The following is a 21,409-nucleotide window of genomic DNA, read 5'->3' as shown; positions in this document are numbered from 1 at the left end:
ATACACTGAGTGTATCTAAGGTTATATTAGAGTCTGAAGAGGTTTATCGTATTAGCACAAGAATGATGTCAAATGAGATGTCATCAGTGATGTCATCAGTGATGTCATTTGAGATGTCATCAGTGATGTCATCAGTGATGTCACTGACCATGTCATGAATGATGTAATATGTGACATGATCAGCAGTGGATTGCGGGTGCGCGATATATAGTTAGTGCAACTAACTATATATGGAATTTCAATGGTTTTGTGTGAGTAAAATAAGGTTTTTTAAATGCTAATTCCTAACTATATATGGTCTATAACCTATGGTTTTTTCAGTGAATTTTCAAGGTTTTGTAAATGCTAATTTAACTATATATGGTCTATAACCTATGGTTTTTTCAGTGAATTTCAATGGTTTTTTAATAGCAAATATCATAAGCTGTCGAATGTCAAGTACGTGGTAAGTGAAAACATTTTCGTGTTTATGCACACTGATCTGCTTTGAATGGTGCCCCCCCCCTCATTTCTATTAGGAGTACTCTCTCTTTGCAGATAGTGAAAGGTAGTTAACGCAGGCCTTTGCCCCCATTGTAATCCGTCGTGCCTGCTTCTCTCTCCATTTGATTGATTGTTATCCAAGTATTTACTGTTTTAGAATTAGTTCTCTTTGGTTCATTCTCTATTTACAAACAAACACAGAGTCGCAATACTCTGTTTAGTCTTTGCAGATAACGAAAAATCGTGTAAAAAAAAAGAAAAGGAATCGAGCAAAATCAGTAGGCCACTAATGGGATCTCTTTTTGACCTCGCTAAAATAGAAACATTAGGAACAACCCCTCATGACAAATACAAAACTAGTGAGATGAACTGAACTCCACACAATGATGGCTGCAAAACAGCTCGGCTCCGCCACCCACCCCGCCCAAAATAACGATAAAGAACGGCTGCCATGATTGGTTGCGGAATGACCACGACGGAGCTACGAAATGGTGCTGCTCTCATGCTAACCCCAGCTTCAGTCTGAAACATCCAGAAACACTGTAGACTACCAATTCGATCAGTTCCGGTAGCGCCCCAATGTAACCCGGTAGAGAAGAACTAGCCCTCCCCTCTTTGACTGATGGTTCTTGTTGCCTGTCCCTTCTGTTGTCATTTAACAGAACTATTTAGCCTGCTGAAAGGGGTTGTGTTCCGACCGCTGGTTGGTGGAGACATTTTGACTTTATTCTGTACCTGCGTTGTCGCGTAATGCGTCATATGACGCGCCGCGTTAGCGCATCCGGAAGTCATCCGGGGCGCGCAGCGCGTAACGTAAGCATAACAAGTCATGTGACTTGTTAATAAAACTTTTCATTGGTTCATTTTACTTTTCTTATTGTAATGATGAAAGGCTTGGTTATATGACCTAAAAATTACGCTTTTCATTACTTCCGAACATTATTTTTTCTTAAATATATGTTATAATGTTCCAGGCTAATGTACTTTCCCGGAAATTTTACAACTGTCCTGCAAGTAAAATATATTCTTTTTTCGAGAAAAAGAGCGTTTCTTCGTCCCATGACGGAGCCGTTGAGCAAAAGAGGGTCGACCTGCTGTCTTAGTCGCCGATACGCCTGAATATGAGATTCTTATCGATCACTTTATGTTGCAGGAATAGAAAACACAACAGCCCTTGACCATTTATCTTTACTGCGTTCCTTCGTATTATACCTTTTACCCTTCATGTAATTGGTCTGCTTTATTTCACTTGCCTTTTAATGATTCTAAAACAGTCACTATTATTAAAAACTTTACCAATGTATATACTACTACCATGTTTTCTTTTAAAAACCTTTATTGTGAAAATTTCATTATACAAATACGAGCCTATAACCACGTGGGCCTGCCACAGAGCAAACTGTAATCGTATATGATGAATAGACATTTACACTGTAGAGGAACGTAACGGGCGGGCCATTAGGTTGCAAGAACTAAGGTGTCTAACAGTTACGGAATCGGTGGACGTACATTTTATAATTAAAATACGACAGGGCCAGTTACAATAAAATTATCTAGATATACATTTGCGGGCAAGTACCATGGGTGACGTTAATTCGAACTTTCAACAGTACAGTAATCAATAACACATCAGAACTTAATATCAATAGGGATGTCGAAATATTCAATCAATTCTCGTCCCCGCCCGCCATGTGCTTCAAAACTGCATACGTATCTCGTGATTTCAAGGTTCTGCAACCAGTACACAACAAGGAGTTACGAGTCCCATTTATTCCGGCGCCATTTTGGGCGAGGACGGGCAGGTCCAGGATATAGTCAAAATGTCTCTACCAACCATCGACTATGATGATGTTCATATGCTGTATTTATTAGAGTAACACTCATCTGTCCACATGAAATTAATTTGCCACAATCTAAACATGTCATTTTAATCTTTCCAAAGTTCTTCTAAATATTTGGGACCGTTTCCCTTGCCTCTGAAGCTCTCAGTGCCACTTCTTTGATGAATGTACTAGCAGGTCAGGGGTTCTCCTCCAAATCTCTCTTTTATGCAGCACTATAATTAATTGGTGCCACCTCTCCATATGACGATGCATGGTATAGTTACCACAACTATATTTTTTTTCGGTTCCTCTGGAGAGTTCATCGTGGCAGATGAAGCGTGTAACGTACCGGGCATTTACCTTTTTTTGCATGTACAGGAAAGGAAAAAAAAATCGAGCGTCCGAGTTCTAAGGTGTCCCAGGGCCATTTTAGTGGACCAGGCCCAAATCCAAAGAACAGGCCGCCATTTTGAGAGTCCTCTTGCAGCCGCCTGTCGCTGTAGCATCAAGAGCAGCCGAAACTCAGCTGAATGGCAACTGAAACGGTAAAGGGGCGCCCCACTACAGCAGACGAGCCTCCACCTAGGAAGGCCCATTCACGCCGGCTCCCCCCCCCTTCGGGCACCCCACGCCGTTATTCGGAGCAGTATTGTAGGATGGCCACACCAGTGCGGCAACTTGCTAGACATCACCTCGGTGGTAACCGAATCTCAACGCCTTGTGGTGTCTCCTATTCAGAAAACATTGTTATGCTGCCTTCGACCTATTCGCCGCAAGTGCGCACACAACTCAACTGCATAGCTTGCTAGACACCACCTCGGTGCCATCCGGATCTTGGAATGTCAGCACCTTTTGGTGTCTTCTCTTCAGAAAATATTGTTGCGCTGCCTTTGGCCCCATTCGCACATCGGTCCGCTACTGACGCCATCTCACAGGCTAATGGGGCGCCCCACGCCGAGTTTCAGCATTGTAGAATAACCACACCAGTACAGCAACTTGCTAGACATCACCTCGGTGCCATCCGGATCTCGGCGCCCCACTGCAGATGAAGTGCCTCTCAACTATGAAACCACCACGGTGACATCCGGATCTTGGCGCGTTGTGCTGCCTTCGGCCTATTCGCACATCGGTCCGCTACTGACGCCATCTCACAGGCTAATGGGGCGACCCACGCAGAGTTTCAGCATTGTAGGATGACCACACCAGTACAGCAACTTGCTAGACATCACCTCGGTGCCATCCGGATCTCGGCGCCCCACTGCAGATGAAGTGCCTCTCAACTATGAAACCACCACGGTGACATCCGGATCTTGGCGCGTTGTGCTGCCTTCGGCCTATTCGCACATCGGTCCGCTACTGACGCCATCTCACAGGCTAATGGGGCGACCCACGCCGAGTTTCAGCATTGTAGGATGACCACACCAGTACAGCAACTTGCTAGACATCACCTCAGTGCCATCCGAATCTTGGCATCTCAACGCCTAGTGGTATCTTCCATACAAAAAATATTGTTACGCTGCCTTTGGCCCCATTCGCACATCAGTCCGCAACTTAGACATCACCTCGGTGCCATCCGGATCTTGGCATCTCAGCGCCTTGTGGTGTCAGTCAGAAAATATTGTTGCGCTGCCTTTGGCCCCATTCGCACATCGGTCCGCTACTGACGCCATCTCACAGGCCAACGGGGCGCCCCACGCCGACTTTCAACATTGTAGGATGGCCACAGAAGTGCGACAACTTACTAGACACCACCTCGGTGCCATCCGGATCTTGGCGCGTTGTGCTGCCTTCGGCCTATTCGCACATCGGTCCGCTACTGACGCAAACTCACAGGCCAACGGGGCGCCCCACGCCGACTTTCAGCATTGTAGGATGGCCACACCAGTGCTGCAACTTGCTGGACACCACCTCGGTGCCATCCGGATCTTGGCGCGTTGTATTGCCTTCGGCCTATTCGCACATCGGTCCGCTACTGACGCCGCCTCACGTGCCAACAAATTTTCTCCGCATTTTATACCCTATGCCGCATAACAGGTCATGTGACTTGTTTATAAAACTTTTCATTGGTTCATTTTACTTTCGGTTTCCTAATGATGGAAGGCTTGATCATATGACCTAAAAACAACACTTTTCATTGGATGAAAACTTTTTTTTCCCCCCAAACGATGAAAGCCCCACCTTGTTTCTGGATGTTTCAGACTAAACTGGCGTCAGCATGAGAGCACCACCATCTCGTAGCTCCGTCGTGGTCATTCCGCGAGCAATCATGGCAGCCGCTCCCCACCAGAAGCCTGCAGGAGTCGGGGGCCCCCAAAACTTTTGATGAATTCTCAAGGCGGAGGGGACGCTTTCGAGAATGGGGTCCAAGACCTAGCAGACAAGCGTCCGATTTCCAAGGTGTCCCAGGGCCATTTCAGTGGACCACGCCCAAAAAGGAAAGAGCCTGCCGCCATTTTGAGAGTCCTGTGGCAGCCGCCTATCGCTGCACCGCAAGAGTGGGCGCAACTCAGCTGAATGGCGGATTTTGACACAGTGGACCAAACGCGGACGGAATGGCAACTGAAACGGTAAAGGGGCGCCCCACTAAAACAGATGAGACTCCACCTGGAGAGGCCCGTTCACGCCGCCTCCCCCGGGGCGCCCCACGCCGTTATTCGGAGCAGCATTGTAGGATACCAAAACCAGTGCGGCAACTTACTGGACATCACCTTGGTGCCATCGTTCTGCTGCCTTGGAACTATTCGCACAACAGTTTGCTACTGATGACCCACCCCCCGCGACGCCCCAAGCCGTTATTTGCTGGGTGGCAACTTACTAGACATCACTTTCGTGTCATCTAGATTTCGGCGCGTTCTGCTGCCTTGGAACTATTCGCACAACAGTTTGCTACTGATGACCCACCCCCCGCGACGCCCCACGCCGGAAATCTGGACGTTGTGCTGCGTTGGGACTATTCGCACAGCCGACCGCTACTTCGTTGTTTTTCCCTAAAAATGTTTATATGTTATTACTATTTTTGTTTTCTTGTATATATTTATAAATTATTAAAGTTTTATAATCTTACTACTTTGTCGGAGTGCTATATATTTTTAATGTGACACATAATTGTAAAAACTTTGATGTACAAAGAGTCATCCCTGGAATCTTCCGCTTCACGCTCGGTCCCCTCCCCAATCACAATACAGGATGGTTTTCAGATAATAGCAACGCTTCTGCTGTGACGGATCTCATCGAGTGTGGGCCTTGATCTACTATAACTCCTTTGAAGAGGGGTGATTCTTTACAGCTGTGGCCATAAACTACATCTGCAGGGCTAGCTGATAGCCTAGGACCGGCCTGGACAATCGGACACAGAGGAAAAGGAGTGTCAGAGGGTGCGGTAGTGAATAGGGCGAAAGGGAGGTGTCGGGCGGGCACAGGGTGTGATTCTCAGGGAAGAGCAGCGCAGATGGGGGGAGGTTTATTACCCATGCATAAGACAGAGAGCGGGGGTGACCACTGCCTGGGTGAGATGCTTGCGAGGGTGGGGAGCCATGCTAAGGATCGACAGCGTGCACAGAGTGGGTCTGGTCAAGGCATCTAAAATGGCTGCCGTGCACGACAAAAGTGTGGCATTTGAAAAAAGACAAGATGGCGCACACAATGTTTTTCAACAATTCCTGATTTCCTTCGAATCGAACGTTAACAGACGTTGGGGCATATTACCAAAGTTAAGCGATATTTATCCCTAACGATGCATTGCAAAGATTTTTTTACCGTCCGAAATTATCGCAGATAAACCTTGCTATTATCAAGGTTTATCGCAAATACGATAAAAAACGACCGCAATGCATTAATATCGCTGAAAACTCAGCGATATTCATGCATTACCGAGCTAATGCTCTTAGCCATGTTATCCACCTCCCATTGGATAACATGGCTAAGAACTGCTCAGGGCAGCTGTTACTTTTTGGAGATATTCGCGCTTATCTCGAATATTTCCAAAAGTTGATAATAGGAGATAGCGATGTTAGCGACTGTTTCCAGTCGCTAACATCTTGGCATGCCCACTTTGCATGTCATTAGTGATAAATATCACTCACATGCAAAGTGGGACCCAAGATGGTCGCTATCTCCTACTAGCCGTCGCTAACTGGTGTTAGCAACAGCTAGGTAATAAAGATATAATTTTATCTCCGCGAAGCGGAGCGCTGTTACAGATATATATCTTGTTTTTGAACGTTAATTTCTCAAAATGCACTGAAGCACATATATTGAGACATAGCAAAGGCACATCGGGCTACCAGTCCCTAGGAGATAGCGATGTTAGCGACTGTTTCCAGTCGCTAACATCTTGGCATGCCCACTTTGCATGTCATTAGTGATAAATATCACTCACATGCAAAGTGGGACCCAAGATGGTCGCTATCTCCTACTAGCCGTCGCTAACTGGTGTTAGCAACAGCTAGGTAATACAGATATAATTTTATCTCCGCGAAGCGGAGCGCTGTTACAGATATATATCTTGTTTTTGAACGTTAATTTCTCAAAATGCACTGAAGCACATATATTGAGACATAGCAAAGGCACATCGGGCTACCAGTCCCTAATATTTTACCAAGTTTCGTGCAAATCCATTCAGCCGTTCGATTATTATTATTATTTTTTTTTTTTGCCCCGCGGGGCCCTTTTAAAACCTCCACATCAAACCTAGGGGGTCAGCGAGGATCTACTATGCCCCCTTATGGTCATTTGCCCCTTCGCTTTGGCCTCCTCTTGTCTCTCGATCCTACCGAGAGACAAGATGGCGGCCGCTACGGACTGTTTGGAATGTTGACAGACGCCAGAGAACCAATCAGCTTCGCTTCACAAAGCTCCGTTGCGCGAAAAGTACGCGTCCTGGGCCGCTGCCCGGTCCGCTGTTACAGATATATATCTTTTTTTAAACGTTAATTTCTCAAAATCCACTGGAGCACATATATTGAGACCTACAAAAGGCACATCGGGCTACCAGTCCCTACAATTTTGCCAAGTTTCGTGCAAATCCATTCAGCCGTTCGGGCTAAAAGTGAGGCCAACCGCCCTATGGAAAACTCAATGTTAAAAACACGTTTTGGCACCCCCTTTTTTCTCGGCCCCCACTGGACGAACCCCCCCCCAAATTTTTAAGGGCTGCTCAGAAACAAAATGTGCCATTTTCCTGAAAATTTCAGCCAATTCCGTCCACAAACGCCAAAGTTATTAGACATAGAATTTTCAAAAAACCCATAGAGAAAAAATCCTAACTATATATACCTACTGGCGACCGCCAGTAGGTAATATATATATATATATATATATATATATATATATATATATATATATATATATATATATATATATATATATATATATATATATATTCTACTAGCTACCGTGACTAATATCGCAGCTTATACATATTATTGGCTATTGCTCCGGGGTCCCGCACGTGGGCGGGACTATTCAGTGCTTATGACTTTGAGGAGTATACCCCTGGAAGAGAACTAGGATTACAGTTAAGTAACTTATCCTTCTAATGTTTGCAATGTTAAACCTCTGTCTTTAATTTTAACATTGGGTATACTTTACTTTGTGTAAGCCATTGTCCAGCCTACTTGTGATGTGAAGTCTTTGCATATTCTTCGGTGTACCCTGTTTTATTTCAATATAAAACATACATTGGAGTTCCACAGAACTCTTTTTGAAAGCCTGTTAACCATCTTTAGTACCCAAGCATCCCCTGCTACCCTCCTCTATTTGTGAAGAATCTGTGCAAACCTTTGTGATAAAGTCATCCTTTGTGCCCTGATCGCCCGCATTTTTCTACTGATACTGGTGGTTACTGACTCTGATTGTGCCCTGGGCTCTGCTAACCAGGCCAGTGCTCTGTGTAAAAGGTATTTGGTAATTATGGGAGCCCCTGTAGTTGAATTAGCAGAAGAGCTGGAAGGGAAGTTTTAAGAAAAGTTAGCCACACCTGTAGGTTGGGATAGCAAGACCTTAGACTCCTGGAAATATTTTATCCATATTGGATTTTAAAGAACAGTGCTTTCTGAGGCAAGAATTTGCCACACTTCGAGGGAAGTGGTTGTCATTGAGGTGGCACCCTTCACCTCTTTGGTCAGGGGTGTCCCGCTGCTTGCCAGCCCAGAAGCCTGGATAAATATGGGAGAGCTGCCCAGCAACTCAGATCCCTACCTGCAGAGAAAAGGACTGTCCTGCTGGAACACCTGGCCTGTACCAAAATGACCACACTGTGTATGACTGCACCCTCTGCACACTTTGGAACTACAGCTAAAGTATGACTTTGGCTTGCACTAATAGTTTAAGGAGTGGACTCCATAAAAGCAACAGGTTAAAAGAGCTCCACCTGCATCATCTCCACCAAGAAGGAACCAGATGACCACCTTCAGCTGGACTGTAAAGGATTTGTCCAGGGGCATTGTGGGAACTGTTGTAAATTGGGTTTGTGGTTGGCACAGGCATGCACCCTTTCCTAGCAGAAACCGCAATTCTAGTCAGGGTAAGTGCAGTACACACTAAAGGTTTACCTGTGCTCACCCTCTGGTAGCTTGGCACAGAGCAGGCGGCCAAACTAAAGAGGCAATGTGTAAAGCATTTGCACACACCCACACAGTACCAACACCAAAAAAATACTACACACCGGTTTAGAAAATAGACAATATTTATTTGAGTATAAAAAGACCACAACAATAAAAATCCACCACACACACATCATATGAGCTTTGCAAGATTTAAAAAATGCAGTGCTTAGAAATCAAAATCTCCAACTGGGGCTACATGGTTGCAATTGGATCACTGGCTGGGCACAGGAGTTGCGCACACCCACTAACAGTACCTCGGATGCGTTGAAGTTTCAGCCGATGCGTTGAACAAAGGAGGTGAGATGCGGCACTGTTGAAGGCGATGCGTCGTTTCCAAAGTTGGGGCACATCATGGATGTGTCTGTCATGAAGCGATGTGCATTGGGGCGATGCGTTGATGTCCAACTGTTAGTTGGCGTTTGGGTTTGGGCCATACATCACAGACTTCTGCAATGCTGGGAAGCTGTGGTTATGCGGAGGTGCTGAGTCAGGATCTCAGGGAAATGCCCCAGTTCCGATCGATGCTTCAGGGTCGATCCATTAGTTTTTAGGGCTCAGCCTACGTCACCACTTCGTCAGAAGTGGGGCGGAGCTCCGAGCCGTATTGTTAAGGGGCTCAGAATAGTGAAGTAAAAATTTCTCAGTGCGCGAGAATTTTTCGTGGTGTTCTGTGGCATCTGCATGGCAATTCGTCCTCTCACGGCTGTGTTTTTGTACGGCTTCACGCAATAGGCCCTAGGAATTTTGCTCTCTGTACTTCCTGCATATTCCGTGCTAACACGCGCATGAGAATGCCATAAATTCCCAATTACCAGATGTCAGGGTCCGTTCGCGCATTCACGACTCTGTAGTTTTCTGGAGCTGTAAGTGCGCGCATGCTGTTTCCCCGTCCAGGAGAATGCCATAAATTCTCAATTAGCAGCTGTCAGAGGTGCCGGCAATTTAAGGCAGGTGCTTGTTCTTTTTCTTTCAAAGAGCACACATTTCCCCTGTGGAGAACCATTTCCCTTACACCCCCACGAAGACTGTGGTTATTTCAATCCCTTTCCTGGGAAGGGGCTTTACTGTCATTCTCACTGTGGGAAAAGGTAGAAGGGCGAGAGAGGAGTTAGTGAATGTTCACGGTCTCAGGAACGTGTGGGAGTTCACAAACCACACCTTCATAGGGCACTTACTGCGGCAGGGTGCATAATGACAAAGGATTACCTGCATTCACCCCTGTTAGATATCCTTTTGTGAACACATCCGGTGTCAGATGAGCTATCTGTAACTATATACAGAGAGGTGTGTTTACAGGCAACGATGGCTTTGTGAATCAGGGCAGATAGGGAACAAATGCATGTGTATGTCTGTCTGCCTGTGAGCGTTGCTACGTGTGCTACAGATAAAGTGGCAAGCTTTTTGTGGTGGTCTGCAGGTGAGTGTGTGCTTGTGGCTGTGACAAGGTGGGTTTATTAAACGCACTCCAACCTGTAAATGGCTCTTTTCAAGGGAGTATTATGGTTTGAGATATAAAAAATAAAGGGCAAAAAGGTAAATCTAGAACCCTTATGTTTACTCCGATGTTTAGGCCTAGATTTGACATTTTTGGAATTCACAAAGGTTTCCAAGAGTACTCCTTTAAAACTGTGAAAGTGGCAGCTTACCAACAGCACTCCTGGAAAACCTGTGTGGATTGCCTTTTAAGATCATGAGAAGACTTTTCTGCCTCGATAATTGAAGACATATGCCGTGGGTTGGGGGAACGAGTGCTCAAACGGAAAAAAGTAATTTTGCCAGTGCTCCGAAAATCTTTTTCCTCGAGCGGTGTGTATGTTTAAAGGACCCATATTTGGCACTGATCCAAACCCTCTCCCTTGCTGGTGCATGACTCATGAAAGGGCATGGCACATGTTATCAGACAACTCCCACACTAAGGACTGCGCGGCCGCGGCTGCTGGCCCTGCTGCTTTACTTACAAGGAAGTCATGGCGGAACTGCCAGCATGCCTGACCAAGCAACTCACCATCTCCAGTTGCAATCCCCAAATCAGGAGCCAGACCCTGGCCAGTCTAGAACTCTTGATGTTGCAAATTAACTTTTGAATACAAGCTGTCCCAATCTGCTCTTCTGAGACCCGCCCTGCTCCCGTCTGCAATTCAGAGGTGTCACCTCGCCTCTGTGTGCCATCGCCTCACACATGCTGCAGCCAACCAGACAGACGTCGGATGTTCATTTTTCTGCAGCTCAAAAACCGCGACCTCCTCTTTCGGACTTTGAATGTTGTAATCTGCCTGGTTTTAGGTCCAGCCTTTTACAAGTATTCCAAATAAAAGAATGAAGGGTGGTACAGACCCTACATATTCCTGGATGGATCCCTAGTTGTCCCTCGTGAGTGCCCTGGTTTTTACCTCCGTTTTGTGGAGCTTGTAGTCCGTATTACATTTAATTATTTTTGTTTTTATTTTTATTTATTTATTTATTATTTTTTTTATTTCAAAAGATTTTATTAGCAAATTTTTTCATATATACATACAGTACAGTGGTAAAATTGCCTCGCGGGCGAAAAGCAGAACCGCAAGTACCAGAATGAAAAGGAGGCACTCCGGTCTGGATGAGCTGTTCATGCTTGACAAAGCACATCCTGTGATTTTGGGCAAATCACTTAATCTCCCCGTGCCTGAATGTGTAATGTAAATACGGTGCTCATGTAAAGCGTTCAACCTTCGGGTCGAGTTCGCGCTATATAAAATATGCAACAGCAAAAAAAGCAGCTCAACATCTCTGCTTCCAAAGGCAGTGGGACAGGAAGGAAATACGTGCGTGCCTAATGCAAGCAGAGACAATGCCCGCCTATTTCCACTGGTTGGTGTTTATGTTGAAGCGGGTCCCTCTTACCCATGTGCCCGGTGCAGTCTAATGAGTGCTATTTAGGTGTAGAATAATGCCTTCCGACCTGTCATTTTATGCTGAGAGCCGAGTAAATATACAAGTGCTTGCCGAACATGCGCCAGTTTATTTCCTGCCCATCACCTGTATTATTAGTGAATTGATCCACCAGCTCCAGTACTGAAATATACTTTTTGGAAGTAGAAATGCATATGTGACAGTTACTTGCTCCATACTACGTGAATACTTTAGAAGTGTGTGCATTGTACTTAAATGAAACTGTTAGCTAGGCGTTGCAGGTTGAGTGGTGATGTAGGCGTTGCGGGTTGAGTGGTGCTGTAGGCGTTGCGGGTTGAGTGGTGCTGTAGGCGTTGCGGGTTGAGTGGTGCTGTAGGCGTTGCTGGTTGAGTGGTGCTGTAGGCGTTGCTGGTTGAGTGGTGCTGTAGGCGTTGCTGGTTGAGTGGTGCTGTAGGCGTTGCGGGTTGAGTGGTGATGTAGGCGTTGTGGGTTGGGTGGTGATGTAGGCATTGTGGGTTGGGTGGTGATGTAGGCGTTGCGGGTTGAGTGGTGCTGTAGGCGGTGCGGGTTGAGTGGTGCTGTAGGCGTTGCTGGTTGAGTGGTGCTGTAGGCGTTGCGGGTTGAGTGGTGATGTAGGCGTTGTGGGTTGGGTGGTGATGTAGGCGTTGTGGGTTGGGTGGTGATGTAGGCGTTGCGGGTTGAGTGGTGCTGTAGGCGGTGCGGGTTGAGTGGTGCTGTAGGCGGTGCTGGTTGAGTGGTGCTGTAGGCGTTGCGGGTTGAGTGGTGATGTAGGCGTTGTGGGTTGGGTGGTGATGTAGGCGTTGCGGGTTGAGTGGTGCTGTACGCGGTGGGGATTGAGTGGTGCTGTAGGCGTTGGGGGTTGAGTGGTGCTGTAGGTGGTGCACCATTTCAGCAGGCACACTCCTCCAGCCGTCAGTGCACACTTTCGCCAGGCACACACCACTATCCGCCACTGCACGCTTTCACCAGACATACACACCACCAGTTGTCAGTGCACTCTTTCACCGGGCACAAACACCACCAGCCGTCAGTGCACGCTTTCACCGGGCACAAACACCACCAGCCGTCAGTGCACGCTTTCACCGGGCACAAACACCACCAGCCGTCAGTGCACGCTTTCACCGGGCACAAACACCACCAGACGTCAGTGCACGCATTCACCAGGCACACACACCACCAGCCGTCTGTGCTCGCTTTAACCAGGCACACACACCACCAGCCGTGAGTGCACGCTTCCACCAGACGCACACACCTCCAGCCGGCAGTGCACGCTTCCACCAGGCACACACACCACCAGCCATCAGTGCACAATTTCTACAGGCACACACACCACCACCCATCAGTACACACATCAATTGTTAACACATCCACAAATAACTATTGTAGCAATTGCAGTATGGCGCACTTTACTTTTAATCATATTCATCTAAAGCGCAGCATGCCACCATTGCTACAACTCCTATCCAACCCACATAATTCCACTACACACCACATGCATACACTCCATAACACATAGCGAAAAAACTTTGTCATTTACAATGCCTTTAGCTCGAACTCAAATAAATCCGAGACCTATTGCATTTCCAATGCTTGTTTTAATTGCAGCACCACACTCTCACTTCCAAGGTCCCAGGACTAGATTTTGCACACTTGGCAGAGCAGGACTCACAGCAGAGGAGCCCAGGTACTGGTAGCAAAATGCAGGTGATGTCTTTGATATTCCTTAGACTTCAGAAACAGAAAGCAAGCCCAAGAAGCCGTGGGGGAACCTTTAGAGATGCAGGATAGAGGGGCAAGTCCAGTCCTCTCACCTCCAGATCAGAAGCAGAAGGCCAACACCCCAAAGCAAGCTGCAAAGTGGCAGTTCCTCATGGCAGCACAACCGCTCTTCTTCCTGGTAGAATGTTCTCAGTTCCAGAGTGATGTGGTTTCAGAGGTCTAGTACATCTACCCATTTTAGCCTTTGAAGTAGACTTAAAAGAAAGGTCTTTGTAGTGCCCAAGACCCTTCCCTGACTCCAAACTCACTACAGAGGGGTATGCACCCCTTTGTATGGGGACAGGCAAGTGTCAGCTCCTCCCTTTAGCTCAGGACGACCCATCTGCCTGATGATGGGCCATCAGGATGTAAGTGGCACTATGGGGCACTTCTAGCTAATTGTTTATACGTGAGATATAGGAGAAATGGTACTGGTCAATCAACTTTGGATATGATGGGCATAACTAGGGGCCTCTGGCTTCCTCATCCTCTTGTCGGCCTCCGGGGATTATACCAGGTTTCTGTTGCTGATCCTACAGACCTCAAAAGAACTGCTCTGGAGGCAATAAGATCTTTTATGTATATTTGGTGGTCAAGAAAAGAGCTGTATGCCTAATGGGCTGCATGTGAACTGCTAAGACTCGCCTCTCCTGGGACGGAAGAGACCAGCGAGATGTGTGTGAAGCACTCATGAAAGTCCACACAGTGATCTCTGGGGGTACCAACATGCGACCTGCATTTTTAGTCTGAGCGGTTTTTTCCAATATGGTGCTACCTCCCAGACTTGGGTGTGATGCGTCTGGTACAGGGTCTCTCAAGTAAACCGCCGTGATTCTTATAGCTACAGAGCTGCACCACGCACCAAAAGGAAAAGCAGTTAACTGGTAAAGATCAATGGCTGCAAACGAATAACACTCAATAATCCCTAAAATACAGTCCAGAAAGAAAAGCACTTCTCTGGCTGCTGAGCTGCGAATAAAGAGGAAGTGTTTTTATTTGTAGACTGTTTTATTTGAAGATACTGGATAGTGATGAGTGGGCTGTTAATTTTCTCATTGGGCTCAAGGGATATGTAGTCCTAATGCAATTGGAATATTTATGTTTTTTGACTGCTGAGCAAATAAATGAAGAAAGATTCTTGCATTTTCTGAGCCCCCAGTCCACACCTAAAATTTACTGGTAGATCCAGTATTCTACAGGAAGATCTTTACCAAATGTAGGTAAATTATTGTTTATGTTCTTAGATAGTCAACTAAATTAATTTTTTAAGTCATCTGAAATAAAAGTTGAAAACAGAAGGTGTCCTCGCCATCTCAGAACTTATCCTGCTGAAAAGATTCAAGAGCAGCCATGTCCTTTTAATAGACACTGCTGTTATCTCAGAATCCTGCTTGAATACATATTTGAGAGCGAACATACAGTATGAGTATTTATGAGTATTTATTTACTTGCACATTTGTTTAAACCACAAGTTAGTATTGCACACCGGGTTTGTTGGTTCTTCCGGCAAGGCCTGAAATCTCAATTTTATTGTGAGTTGATTGATGTGGAAAACCACATTCGAGATCAGAGTTTGAGTTTGAAGCAAGGATGGTCCGTGAAACATTCTGGGTGGTGATTGCTTGTGGGAAACCTATGGGCATCACTGCAGTTAAAATAGTCTTGAATATCTTTGCAGTGCTAATGCAATGCATATGATTGTACAATGAATCCTTCATGAGATGCAACACATCATTGAAACATGTTTGTTCTTACTGCAGGTTGATGTAATATTCGAGGATGATCAGGGGTTTTTAAGTGCAGTTAAGACTTTCATGGCAACAACAAAAAGACCTGTCATTCTAACTACAAGTGGTAAGTGCAGAGGGGCTATTTAATAGCTATATGAAATAGCAAGTTCGAAATGTAATGCCTATTTGCCTGACATATGCATCCAGTTATAGTGTAGCTAGACTTATATAATGGGTCGCTTAGTTAATTACTTATGTATAACTCTTAAATGGTTCAGAGATACGAACACTATTGCTTTTTCAAGACCTTGTATTTCATGTAAACTAACAGATTCCTTTGTTAAAATGATAAAGATTTGCTAACAAAAAGGAGACCATTTAGGATTGTCACCTTGCAAAATACCATCCATTTTCTTTAACAAAGCACATTCCTCAACTCAATAAGCCTGAAAGGTGCAGATTTCCATATCTCCTTCCAGAAAAACCATCAGATATCACTCTGCTTCATAGTGACTTGACAGCACAGCCAATTCTGATAGGTAAATCTTCCTCGAGATTCCTCACCCTATGAATCCCCCTTAAGCACTAAATTGGATCTGCCATACTTAAAATAGCTCCCCAACAGGTGTCTGAATAATCCATCTGCAGCTATGGAACTAAGCTTGGCCCCCATCAACTACAACTTTCATCTAGAACAGTCTATGTTCGAGGCATGTGGGCTGCTGAATTCATATCTGTGCATAGATCGCCGCCTAGTGGTGGGTCCGAATGATTTTCGTTGTTGTCCTGGAAGAGTCTTCGAAGTATCACGAGATAGGTTGCTCCTCCCTTAGACTACAGTGCGCATGGGCATCCTCTCCATCCTCAGATAGTTTTTTCCGCCATTGGGTTCGGATGTATCTTCCTTTCCTCGAAGTTCGGAATCGAAACTACTCTTTCTAGAGGCCAAAAGGCCTCCGCTATCGTCGGTATTGTCTCGTATCTGTGCCGAAAACTTCTTTACACACTTTATACGATTTGGGACGTCGAATCGGGCCGCGGGCCTTCTCGATGCCACGCAACAACTCGTCGATGGAACGGAGCCCATTCAAGAGATGCCCTCAATGTAACTCTAAGTACCCACATATCGATAAACACCCTGTATAACAAGTGTTTATCTCCAGAACATAATGAATCCGACTGCCTAGCCTGTGCCCAGTTTCGTTCAAAAAAGACACTTCGAACTCGACGGGCAGCTAGACTCACCATGCAGACACGCGCCAGAGCCAGAGAATATCTTTGGCGACGAAGACGTTCTTGTTGAGGCAGAAGACGATGAAGAACAGTCGGATCAAGGATCGGAGCATGACTCCGACTACTACATCGACGAGGAAGAAGACATCGTCGAGGTAGGGGACTACGAGCAAGGGATTGGAGCCGTAGAGGACGACTCCAGTGACGAAACGGGCCCAACCGTATCTACGGCGGCCTATACATTCACCTCCATGGTTCAACAGGCTCAGGTCGAGGCATCGCCACAAGGCCTTAGCCAAGATCTCGATAGACATTCTACAGCCCCGCAATACAGCCCGGCTAAGAATATTACTAAAGAGCCGTCGAATATACAACCTCCAAGATTGGTGATGCCGAAACCAAAGGTGGTAGAACAGAAAACGAAACTGATCGACTACACGGTCTTCGGACCGCATTACGTCGATCCATCAGTCGAAACCGAAGAAGCTTGTAGACAACACTGTCTTCGGGCCGAACTATGTTGAACCATCGGCGTCTAACATAAGTCATCGAGCCGAAAAGCAGCGCCCCGGTACCTGCGCCAAAACAAAAGGGCGTCGAACCGAAAACATCGGCGCCGAGTGCTGACAAGACAAAGAAGGGACTCGATCCAAAGAAGGTTGTCGAACACAAACAAAAGGCCGACAAACCAATTGCTATCCAAAAGAAAGGCATCGAGCCGAAGAAAATCGAACCGAAAAAGAGAATCGAACCTACATCAAAGGGCGTCGATCCAGGACCATCGGTTCCAAAATCAGCACAAGTACAAAAAGTAGTACTCGAGCCAAAAAAGACTGTCGACAAAACTTCGGCACCAAAGACACCGGCTCTACAAAAACAAACCGTACTACCACAAAAGACAATCGGACCGATTTAAATTTGGCCAACCACCTACCTCAAAGTCAAAGGCGGTCGACCCAAAAGCCGGCGTCGAACCAAAGCTAATAAAACAAAAGACTTTGGCAAAACCACAAAAAACTGCTGAACAGGAAGTCTTACATCCAGACCCTGAATCAGTTGAACAATCAAAACTCTATATTGATCCTGACTCTGGCAAACTCACTCTACAAAAGGAAGATTAGGCCAGAAACTGAAAGGGACACCTACACTATTCCACTTAAAAAGAAAAGGGACTGTTCTACCTCACCTATTCTTTTTGAGCCTATTCAGCCACATAGGCCACACGCATATTCATACACACCCAGATGAGGAAGTGGATGAGGAATATGATCAAGAATACAACTATCCAGTGGATGCTGACCCAGACAGTCACACACAGCCATGGGTTGACCCAACACAACCATGTGATTCGCAACCCATCCCTGATACACCTGCATACCCTGCTAGGCCTTCTCCTACCGAAGACACAGCTGCTTTTAATTCATTAATCGAAAGAGCAGCAAGCCATCACAATGTGGACATGCATGCAGATCCTGTAGAGGAAGATTTCCTCTTTGACACTTTTGCAACATCAGAAAGGACAGTTAAAACACTGCCCATGTTAAAAGGGGTACTTAAACATGCAGGGGACATATTTAAGCATACCACTAGGGCCAGGGTCATTAACCCAAGGATAGAAAGGAAATACAGGCCAGCGCCTGTAGACCCTACATACATTAAGGGACAACTGCCTCTAGATTCTTTGGTGGTGGCAAATGCACGTAAACGTGCAAACTCTCAAACAACTAGGGAAGCTGCACCCCCCGACAAAGAATCAAAGATTTTTGAGGCATCAAGGAAAAGGGTAGCCGCACAGGCGGCTAATATATGGAGAATATCAAACACGCAAGCCCTGTTGGCCAGGTATGACCGGGCACACTATGATACCTTAGAAACGCTTTTACAGCATCTGACGCTTACAAAGAACAAGCTGAACAACTAATACAAGAGGGAAAGCTCATCACAAACGCTTCCATTAAATGTGCCTTAGATGTGGCGGATACAGCTGCCAGATCTATTAACACTAGTGTTATGATCAGGAGACATGCGTGGCTACGCATTTCTGGTTTTAAGAATGAAGTTCAGTCCACTCTGTTAAACCAGCCCGTTAATCCTGACTTCTTGTTTGGTCCAGATGTAGATACAATACTGGACAAAATGAAAAAAGACACTGAGACGGCTAAGTCAATGGGAGCCCTACAGTCACAACAACATAGAGGCTCCTTTCGTCGCTCAGGCTACAGAGGGGCTGCAAGAGGTACCTCATCACAGCAGGCCACAAACTATAAAGGAAACACACAAACCACCTACAATAAAAACAATAGAGGTGGATACCGCGGCAATAATAACAAAGGCAGAGGACAACACCACCAGATCCTCTGCAAATACAAAACAGTGACTCCTTAGCGCTACCCCCAGACCACATAACACCGGTCGGGGGACGTTTACAACAATTCCTACCAGTCTGGAAAAACATCACTACAGACAAGTGGGTAAGGCAAATTATCCAACATGGCTATTGCCTAGAGCTAACCTCCACACCACCCAACATACCTCCACAACACCGCCCTATGTCCGCAGAACACCTCCACTTATTGCAACAAGAAGTTATCAGCATGCTGCAAAAAGGGGCCATAGAACTAGTACCATTAGAACATCAAGGTACAGGAGTATATTCGCTATACTTCCTCATCCCCAAAAAGGACGGGTCTCTCAGACCAATATTGGACCTCAGGCCCCTAAATCAATACATCTTATCCGAGCATTTTCATATGCTCACTCTACAACAAGTATTACCACTGTTGAGACTTCCTCACAACCTTGGTCCTCAAAGACGCATATTTCCATATCCCGATACATCCTGCTCACAGGAAGTATCTCAGGTTTACGCTTCTAAATCAACATTACCAATTCAAAGTGCTTCCATTTGGAGTAACAACAGCTCCAAGAGTGTTCACAAAATGCCTAGCGACAGTGGCTGCACATTTAAGGAGACAACATATTCACGTCTATCCGTACCTGGACGACTGGCTTATACAAGCAAAGTCAGCCAAGCAGTGTGCCAGCCACATGTCAAAAACAATTCACCTACTGCACAGCCTAGGCTTCACCCTAAACTACCAAAAACCTCACCTTCAGCCATCCCATGTACAGCAGTACCTAGGAGCACCAGTGGATACCTTGACAGCAAAAGCATACCCAAACGCTGCAAGAATAAACAGTATGCAGCTACTAATCCAAAAGTTCAAGTCCCAACACTCGCTCTCTGCCCGAGTGTTTATGCAACTCATAGGCATGATGGCCTTGTGCATCTTCATAGTCCCTCACGCCAGACTACACATGCGCCCGCTACAGGAGTGCTTAGCACGGCAGTGGAACCAGGCTCAAGGACAATTGAAAGACCTAGTGTTGGTGACCAGTCGTGCATACAACTCTCTGCATTGGTGGAATCCACAAAACCTTTGCAAGGGACGACTGTTCCAGGAGCCTGTACCACAAATAGTGCTGACAACGAACGCATCTCTCATAGGATGGGGAGCCCATGTCCTTCAGTACACAGTGCAGGGCCTATGGGCAGCACAACAAAAGAAAATGCACATAAACTTGCTGGAAATGATGGCAATTTTTCTGGCAATGAAAGCGTTCAAAGTACATTTATGCAACAAAGCTGTGTTGATCCGGACGGACAACATGACAGCAATGTACTACATACAGAAACAGGGAGGAACACACTCTCCACAGCTATCACATCTAACACAAAGCATGTGGAAGTGGGCCATCCAAAGAAACATTTTTCTCATGGCGGAACACCTCCCAAGCAAACACAACCAAGTAGCGGATCTGCTCAGCAGACACAGCCAACAGAAGCACGAGTGGGAGATTCATCCCATGGTGCTCCACCCATACTTCCAACAGTGGGGACAACCAGATATAGACCTGTTCGCCACAAAGGAAAACGCAAAATGCCAGTACTTTGCTGCCAGGTTTCCACATCCGCAGTCGCAGGGCAATGCTATATGGATGAACTGGTCAGGCAGATTTGCGTACGCTTTTCCCCCAGCACCGTTACTACCGCTAGTGGCACGCAAACTACACCAGCATTCACTAACACTAATCCTGGTTGCTCCAACATGGGCGAGGCAACCATGGTACACCACATTTCTAGAACTATCCGTGGTACCTCATCAAAGACTGCGGCTAACGCCCACTCTACTCACTCAGAGCCATAGAGACATACAGCACCCAGATCCGCAACAGCTAAACCTTGCAATCTGGCTTCTGAAGTCTGAGTTTGGGTACCTAAACTTACCTCCTGACTGTATGAACATTATCAAGGAGGCAAGAAAACCTACTACCAGAGCTCGTTTTGCCGCGAAATGGAAGCGTTTTGTCATTTACTGCAATAACAATGACATAAACCCACTAGATGCTTCAACGCAAAATATCATTTGCTATCTTTTGCACCTACATCGTTGCAATCTAGCTTATTCATCTATAAGAATACACTTGGCTGCCATTGCAGCTTATCTTCGAAACAGGCAGCATCTTTCGCTATTCAGAATACCTGCGATTAAGGCATTCATGGAGGGACTCAAAAGAATAATCCCCCCAAAACACCCACCTTCCGCTGTCTGGAACCGTAACATAGTTTTAACCAGACTGATGGGACCACCATTTGAACCATTGCATTCCTGCGAATTACAATTTTTAACATGGAAAGTGGCATTCCTAGTGGCAATTACTTCACACTTCACTTAGAAGAGTTAGTGAGCTACAAGCCGTAACTATTCAAGAGCCATTCATCCAAATACATGCCAATAGGGTAGTTCTTAGAACAAACCCTAAGTTCATGCCCAAGGTGGTATCCCAGTTTCATATCAATCGAACAATA

At 46.0% G+C, this 21,409-nt stretch overlaps 1 protein-coding gene and 1 long non-coding RNA gene across 2 annotated transcripts in view; one reads left to right on the top strand and one right to left on the bottom strand.

Annotated features, from left to right (window-relative positions):
* ATAD5 (ATPase family AAA domain containing 5) overlaps positions 1-21,409 on the top strand; it is a 440,833-nt gene that overhangs the window by 248,393 nt on the left and 171,031 nt on the right. Inside the window, exon 17 of the mRNA XM_078654387.1 lies at positions 15,337-15,430. Within this exon, the coding sequence (XP_078510513.1) occupies positions 15,337-15,430 (94 nt within the window). The remainder of the gene's footprint in view (positions 1-15,336; positions 15,431-21,409) is intronic.
* LOC144770117 (uncharacterized) overlaps positions 1-21,409 on the bottom strand; it is a 58,890-nt gene that overhangs the window by 23,278 nt on the left and 14,203 nt on the right. The window lies entirely within an intron of this gene.

This window comes from Lissotriton helveticus, chromosome 7 (assembly GCF_964261635.1).
Source record: "Lissotriton helveticus chromosome 7, aLisHel1.1, whole genome shotgun sequence".
NCBI classification, from domain to species: Eukaryota; Metazoa; Chordata; class Amphibia; order Caudata; family Salamandridae; genus Lissotriton; species Lissotriton helveticus.
This window is presented reverse-complemented; position numbering and strand designations above follow the sequence as displayed.